Source organism: Talpa occidentalis, unplaced genomic scaffold, assembly GCF_014898055.3.
Source record: "Talpa occidentalis isolate TD23 unplaced genomic scaffold, MPIMG_talOcc4v2.1 talOcc4.13, whole genome shotgun sequence".
In the NCBI taxonomy this organism is placed as follows: Eukaryota; Metazoa; Chordata; class Mammalia; order Eulipotyphla; family Talpidae; genus Talpa; species Talpa occidentalis.
In genome coordinates this window covers 60912415-60920166 of record NW_023601322.1, presented here as the reverse complement: position 1 = coordinate 60920166, position 7752 = coordinate 60912415, and the positions used below count along the sequence as shown (strand labels likewise).

The 7752-nt window shown below is 43.8% G+C and overlaps 1 protein-coding gene across 1 annotated transcript; it reads left to right on the top strand.

The window, feature by feature from the left end:
* Positions 1-415: 415 nt before the first annotated feature.
* On the top strand, positions 416-4565 carry SCGB3A2 (secretoglobin family 3A member 2). Its single transcript, XM_037508214.2, has 3 exons — positions 416-565; positions 3817-4016; positions 4406-4565. Exons 1-3 carry the CDS (start codon positions 511-513, stop codon positions 4427-4429), a joined length of 279 nt encoding a protein of 92 aa, XP_037364111.1. The 5' UTR covers positions 416-510; the 3' UTR covers positions 4430-4565.
* Positions 4566-7752: the final 3187 nt, after the last annotated feature.

Sequence of the window (7752 nt, the reverse complement as noted above, 5' to 3'; positions counted from 1 at the left end):
CCTGGGTGACTGGTACCCCAGGATCGCTTCTGCAGTTGGATTTCTCTCAGGTTATGTGCTTCTTGGAAATTTGAATAGAAAGCTGGAGAAAAGCAACAGAGCACACATTCCTTTAATCCCAATAGAAAACCTTCCCTTCTTTTCATTGTTATTCCAGGAGAAGGACCCTTAGAGCTCTTTGTCTTCCACGGGCAGCTGTGTGCAGGAAGGGCTTGTGAGAGGCCCTTGAGAATGCTTTAAGTTAGAATTTTTTTCTCATGGGAACATGAGGGAAAGCGGAAAAACCTCCAGATTGTTTAGTGAGGAAACATGACCTTCCTATTCTTCTTCACTGGGCCTCATCAAGTGGTGGTGACTAAAACTCAGGTCTTCCCCAGCTGGAGTATAAATACATGCTCGTGCAAAAGCAGCTGTCACGCTGGGCACAGCAAGGGAACCGCTGGCTCTGTGGCTTCCCTGGGCTTTCCAGTTCAATTTTAAACTCCAGGTAAATATCACAGGCAGCCTATCATGAAGCTGGTAACTGTCTTCCTGCTGGTGGCCCTCAGCATTTGCAGTTACTCTGGTAAGTAGCCTGGAACGAATGATATTTCTCTACTTTTCTGTTAATAGACACACAACTAGTAAGCCTCGGCTCCCAGTGGAAGCCGAGGGTGTAGGAAGTTTTAGCATCACAGAATGATAAGGTTGAAAGGGATTTCAGATCCCTTCCCTGTTGCCGACCTTCAAGCACAACCCAATGCAAAGACTACTGCCAGTGCTGCCGAACAAGAAGCTAACCACCTTCCACGGAGGGGCAGCAAAGCACATTTCCCTGCCAGATATTGGCCGCCATAGTTTCCTGTCTTCCTTAATTTTGAGTCTAAATCTTACTTTGTAACTTCTTTCTTTCATGCTCTTGAAACTCGATGGAGTTATTCTTGTTATCATTTCTAATAAGTCCGGTTGCCAAATTGGTTCTCCTGAGATAGAGCAACATTTATCTGTTCACCAAGCCAGTGGATATTTACTATGTGGCTGTGGTGTGTTGGACACTGGGTAAGCATCGGGGCATTCAGACTTTTTTTTATTTGTATATATTTTACATCATTGTTCATTTTTTTAAACAATGTTTGCTCCCCCTCACTTGCAGCTGCAGTACCCATGGAATTTCCTTCCCCAACGCACCTGTGCACCATCACCACAGTCCCCTGGGCTCCTCCCTCCCTCCCTCTGACTTTCAGACTTCAATCAGACCTTCCTGTTGCTCTCAAGGTGCTTCTGGCCCCTCAGTGGAGGCACACAGCTTAGGCGTACTGAGGGGCACATTTCAGTTTCCAGGTGGGATGTAGAACTGGCTTCTTAGAGAAAAATGGGGACAGATCCACTCTTTTGAGAGGGAGTCATTGCAACTATCAGCAAGATGTATATGGGCACATCTAACAAAGTACATCATCGTGGTCACTGCTTTTTCAAACAACGGAAAGCTTTGAGGGTCTTCCTCCCAGGAATGTGTAAGTACTTGCAGGGAAGACATTCACCAAAGTGCTTAAATTAAAAATTGGGAGAAGCTGGGTGTTGCCCACACCTACCTACATTGGCAGTTTGACTTGTGACTTTTTTGAACTTTTGGACAAATTTGTGACTTCACCATTTTTAGCTGTTTTGTCATTCTTGAGTGTCCAGGGGTAAGTATCTGTGGTCAGTGTCGGCAGCAGAAACTTGTTGGAAGGAAATAAATATCCCCCTGCTGGGGTAGGATTCTGGAGGGGATATATGTGGTAGAAGATAAAGAGAAGGTAGAAGTATAGGCCTCATTTGAAAGATTTGAAAGGGAAATAAAAGGAGTTCCGAAGGAAAATGAACTATATATGGCAAGGTCTTTGCTGGCAGGAGGATGCGTGCTTTCATGTGTGCTCTCTTGCATATTGTGTATTGTGATGTTTGGCCCTCTACCCAAATACGCCTAAGTGGCACATCGAGCATTTCAACTAATTGGCCAGTAAGGTGAAACCCTCTGAAGCTTCTCTCCATCCTGAAAACTAAATTTTCCATGTGACAGGTATCCTCCCTGAGCATGGCGGGGCAGGGACATCCAGCTCCAGAGATGGGGTGTCAGGCCTGAGAAAGCATTGTAAACACTGTGCTTAGCTGCTTGCTACTAAGACTCAAGACTAAAGTTTTTTTGTTTTGTTAGTTCTTCACAAATTTTTTGTTTCTTTGTTTAAAATATGTATTGACTGCTTTATTGGGACCTGCACAGACAAAATTAACTGTATTATATTCCATTAATCTGTCTTTTATCAATTTAATTATTAGACCTGCCAAAAGAACCAAGAGAAATATGGTAAAAACTTCCCCTTCCTGACAATGTGCCAGTGTTTTTGGTAAAAATATGTATAATATGTTTTTCTCTCATTCTCTATTCTTTCCTTTTGATTCATCTATGTGATCTTTCTTTTGTATTCACAAGGGCATGTTTATTATAAAAAGAGAAGGGAAGTAAAGGATGCTTGCACACACACAAACAGGTGGAAGGAGGTGTTCCCCGAAGGGGCAGATTTGTTAGACGAGAGGCCTGCATGGTCACAGGTGGGCAGTCTTGGGAGGAGAGCTGCTTCTGCCGCTTTAGAAAGGGAGAAGGTTGGTGAAGAGCGACATCTACACAGGCACAGGCTGCAGGAGAGCTGCCTACGTGATCTTTCTAAAGCCAAATTAAAATGCAGTTGTCCAGTATGAAAGCATGGTTAGTGTCCCACTGCCCTCAGGGGAAAAATAAACAAACAACAAACTCTTTAGTATGGCATTCAAGACTTTGAAAAGTCTGACCTCACTTGAGTTTTGCAGCCTGAACTCCTTAGCATGTGCCACTGGAATTCTGTCCTCCAGACACTGGACAGAAGGGTTGTCCCCCTGTGTGTGTACTTTCATGTTAATATCTCAGTGTCTATGTTAATTTTTTTTCCCTTTTTACAATGCTTCTCCTCTTCTTTACCTGTGATCCTGATGGTTGCCTCAGGCACAGCTTCAGCAGTACCTTTTCTGGGAAGATGCCTGCCACATTTTCCACACTTGGATTAGTCATCCTTTTGTGTTCCTTCCCAGCTGTGTCCATGATGTAGCACAACATGTTGTACTGTGGCATGCACAGGTCTTCATTGTCTGCTACAAGCTGAATTTTCTGATTGTATCCTTGTCTGATTCATCTCCATAGCTGCACCAGCTGGTGTAGTCAGTGCTTAGTTATGTTTGTAGCCTGGAGGTGAATTGGTTGGAAGCAGGGTCCAGGACTGTGGTTGGAAGCAGGGTCCAGGGCTGTGGTTGGGTCCATCCATATCCTCAAGTGCCGCTTCATTGTGGCATCTCCCCTTTGGCTTCCCAGTCGTGGGCTGTGGATATAGCTGTGCTCAGAGTGCATCCCTACAAATCAACTACTGCTATCTGTTGAGTCCTTGCTACTTGCCAATCTGTGTTAGGCATGGGGTAAAATAATAAATTCAGATTCCCTGTTCTGATGAAGCCTGAATTCTAGAAAGCAGATGAAAGCAAAAAAAGTTTTAATGTTTTAGGTAATTGTAAAAAAAAATATAGAGGGTAACTGGCAGTCTTTCTCTGAGAATTACATTTGAGAAGGGATAAAATACTGTGAGTAAAAGAGATATAGGGGGATGGCAGGGGGTAATGCCAGTAGGTGCAAAGGACCTGAGGCAGCAGTTTTCATGAGAAATCAAGATGAGTGGGACTGGAAAACTGCCATTAATGGGCTGAGTGGAAGGTGTTGAGGTCACACAGGAACAAGATGTGCCCGTTTCACTTGCTTTCTTTTTTGCTCTGCAGCTACTGCGTTCCTTTTCCCCAAGTTACCACTTCCCGCCAACAATTTACCTTTACCTCTGGACAGCGTGCTCCCTTTCCTGGATCCATTAAAACAGCTTCTGAAAACTCTGGGCATTTCTGTTGAGCACCTTGTGGAAGGGCTGAGGAAGTGTGTGAATGAGCTTGGACCAGAGGCCTCTGAATCTGTGAAGAAACTGCTGGTAACTACAGCTTATGGGGCGAATTTGTTGAAGGGCAGAGCTTTGTCTCCCTGAACACCCACTTTCCCACTCTGTCCCGCCCCGTCCCATCCTCACTTGTGAAGATGTATTTCCCCGTTACTGACTGTGCCTCATAAAGTCACATGTTCTGAATCTCACGGAAAGTGCAGTAATTCCACTTCAATGGGAATGTTTGAATGAAAGACACCTGTATTCCAGTTGTGACTTTACCAGTTGCCATTCAGGATGGGACTTAGTTACTCCGAGCCTTTGCTTCTTCAGAGTAAAATAGTGGCTAAGTAGGATGGTGAGAATGATGTTTTTAGAAACGTGCTAATCACATATGTGTAAACATCTCTTATTTTTATATCTGTCCTTCTGCCTTTCAGGAGGCCCTCTCACATTTGGTGTGACAGCAAGATGAAGTGAGAGTGGAGATGGAGGAGGGGAGCGCTTCCCTTCCCCCTGGCTGTAACTCATTCCATCCAGTTATAAGCAAACCACCCTAAAGCATGTAACTCCTGAAAACAACGAATAAAGCAATGAATAGATTCCAGTTTGTCATATTTGCTATTTCTCTCTCTGTGTGTGTGGGGGGTCCTGTTCCGAAGGACTTATTAACTAGAATCTTTTCTGGCCTTGGGTCAGAAACTTTAGAGAGCCAATTGCTTAGAATCTGCCAGTCTTCCCTCTCCTTTCCTTTTCTCCAAGTTAAATATCCCCATTTTCTTGACTCCTCTTTTTTCTGACAGTGTTCCCTCCATTTTCTATTCCCCTACTTCTAAAGAAAATTTTGAGTAAAAAAAAAATTCAGTTTTATCTGATAAGACTAAGAGGTCTTACAAACCATGTTGGCCTAGAGACTGTGTCACCAGAATGTGTTTCCGTTAAGTCTGTGGTCATCCTGGGGCCACTCAGGAGCCTTCACAAACCCCTCCACCAAGTTAGGCCTTTATTCCATCATTCTTTGCAAATGGGCTCTGAACTATCTTTTTCTCTCCCCGATGCTACCATCTACAGTGATGCCAGAATTAACTTTCAAAGACATTCTGATTTAGTATGATCACGTATGAAATAGGATCCAGGCTCCTCAGTTGGCCACACAAGGCCCTCAAGATGTGACCTGAGGGCTTACATGTCTATTCTCATCAATGGTCTTTTCTCCACATGTGTTCTAGCTCCAGTCACACTGAGCGAATGACGAGATATCTTTGCTGCTTACACCTTTGTCTTCACGAAAAATCAGGTTTCTTCCCACTTAGAAAATTTGCCACAGCCTGCCTTCAGACTTGGGCTTGTCCTAGTCTTGGGACCCTTTGCCCTCAGACCCCGTTTCCTACATCCCCGCTCTGCTGCTCTTTAGGGGAATGCAAGGGGCACAATGCTGCCTCCTGCAGGTGGTTTTTCTCAGGTTCTCACCTAGCTGACATCTGCTCTCAGAAGACCTAGGCCCCAAATAGGAAGTGGAGAAAGGGGGAAGCCAGAGTGTGGCCTCCTCTTCCTTGCTGTTTAGGAGAAGTCTCTGGAAGTCCCTGCGCCATGTCTGAGCTGCCATACCCTGCCATAGGTCTGCACTGGTTCAGCTTTGGCAGGTGACTCGGGGTCTGGCTACACGGTCTCTCTTGTTTTTCTCACATGGTAGCAGCCTCATGCTGTTATGAGTTTCAAGTTGTCTCACCACTGCCTGTGTGACTCTAGGCCCTCTAGCATCTGTTGAATCAATTCTGTGCGGTACATTCCCTCTGTTCTAAGAATTAAAATAGATTCTGGTTCTTGGTTGGTTCCCAATTAATACAGTGTCACATGCTATTTCTTCTGTGACGATTATCTTGACTTCTACTCTTTTAGCTCCCAGTTTTTGGTGTGTTTTATAATTTTGATTTATTTTTTAAAATTTATTTTTTTTTAATTGAGACAGCATTGGTTTACAACACTGTATGTGATTCAGAGACTTAGGATCACACCTCCTCAGGTACATGTCACCACACCACCAAGGTACCCATAGTCCTCCACCAGCATCCATTGTGCCCCACCCACCTTACTCTCTACCCACTCATGTGGCCTCAATTCCACAGTCATATTTCTAGGGTTCGTTGTTGTTTTGATTTTGTCTGACCCTTTGTTTTGTTTCTATTCATTCCATATATAAATAAAACCATGCGGAATTTGTCTTTTTCCTTCTGATTTATTTTGCTTAACATTAACCCCTCCAGTTCCATCCATGTTGTCACAAATAGCAAGAGTTCATCTTTTTTTTATAGCTGAGTACTATTTCATTATATATATATATTTTTTTTTTCCAGTCCACTCCTCTGTCCTAGAAAACAGATTGTTTCCATAACTTGCCTTATTATCCTGATTTCTCCTGACTGTTGATGCCTTCAAAGATTCTGAAGTTGATTCCTTTTCTCTTTGTAGATATCCTGCTTTTAGGGATCTCATGTGCTCCCACTGCTGCCAGTGTAACCCTTATGTTAGGAACTCTGAAATCTGTAGGGGTAGTCTATATCTCTTTGAGAATAAACAATTTACTTATCTATAGGACATCTTCAGTAGGTGCCATTTTTTAACGCTCAACTTATCAGACCTCTACCTGGATTCATCATTTTTATTTCAGAACATGGTCTTGTGTTCTAATTGCCTACCTCAGTACATATAACACAAAAATTGTCCTGGTTGCCTAAGTCAGAAACTTGAGATAATCCTATGTTCTCCTCCTTCTCAGCCTTACTTCTAATTGGGAAACATGCCCTGTCTTTTTATTATAAACCTTTTCATATCCATCTTAAACTTTTTTTATTATGACTGCTGCTACTGCTCTTTTCAAACCCTTTACATTTATCACCAGCCTACTGTGTAAGTCTCACAAATGGCCTCAGTATGCCCAAAGCTGATCCCTTCCAATCCATCAGCCACAAAACAGAAAGGGTGTTTCTTAAAACACGAGAATCATTATTCAGCTTCAAACTCTTCACTAGTTTTTCAATGTTGATTGAAAACTGACATTATTTTAAACCAACAAGCATATTCATAACAGATTTAGACATACTTATTTATTTATTTTGTAAGATTTATTTTTATTTATTGATGCATACAAGAAGTGGGGTGTAGGCCAGAGATACAGGGGGTGAGAGGGTCACCAGAGTCAGGGTAGGGAGCAAATAGGCAAATCTACTGAAATACACTGCTGAGGGGAGCGGCAGGAGAGACAGGAGAGGTCTGCTGTGCCATGATGGTCAGCTCCCTGGCTGGGATTGAACTCAGGCTGCAGTGGCTGGCGATAGCTTGATAGCACTGAGACTTTACCCCGTGCCACCAGGGAGGCCCCATGCTTATTTTAAGGTCTCCCCTCTAGACTGTGATATTGTTACAGGGCAGCCCCTATATAAAACGGGTTGCCTGGCTGTGGGTCCCCACCTGTGCGCTTAAAGGGACTTAATACTCCACTGCAGGCACACACAAAAGGTTAATAAAAGGTTTATTTACAAGGGAAGGGGAAATGAAGGAATGTACAATTCAGGGAGAAAATAGGGAAATAAAGTCTTAAATGCATCCTACCCGATCCGCCGACCTGGAAACCCAATGGCACTCAGAGCTGGCCGAGAGCCGCGAGCTGGCAGAGAGCCAAAAGGGCGCCCCCCCAAGGCCTAAGTGTCCGGTTTTTATACCAAACCTGGCTGCTTAACTCCACCCTCAGGTTCCAGCAACCTTCCCTTTGGTGGTGATGGGATTTGTC

Excerpts from the sequence above, each read along its gene's own strand:
- SCGB3A2 (XM_037508214.2), top strand. The coding sequence starts at position 511 with ATGAAGCTGGTAACTGTCTTCCTGCTGGTGGCCCTCAGCATTTGCAGT. Across the intron at positions 566-3,816 it reads CAGCATTTGCAGTTACTCTG|CTACTGCGTTCCTTTTCCCC; the intron begins GTAAGTAGCCTG and ends TTTGCTCTGCAG. Across the intron at positions 4,017-4,405 it reads AATCTGTGAAGAAACTGCTG|GAGGCCCTCTCACATTTGGT; the intron begins GTAACTACAGCT and ends TCTGCCTTTCAG.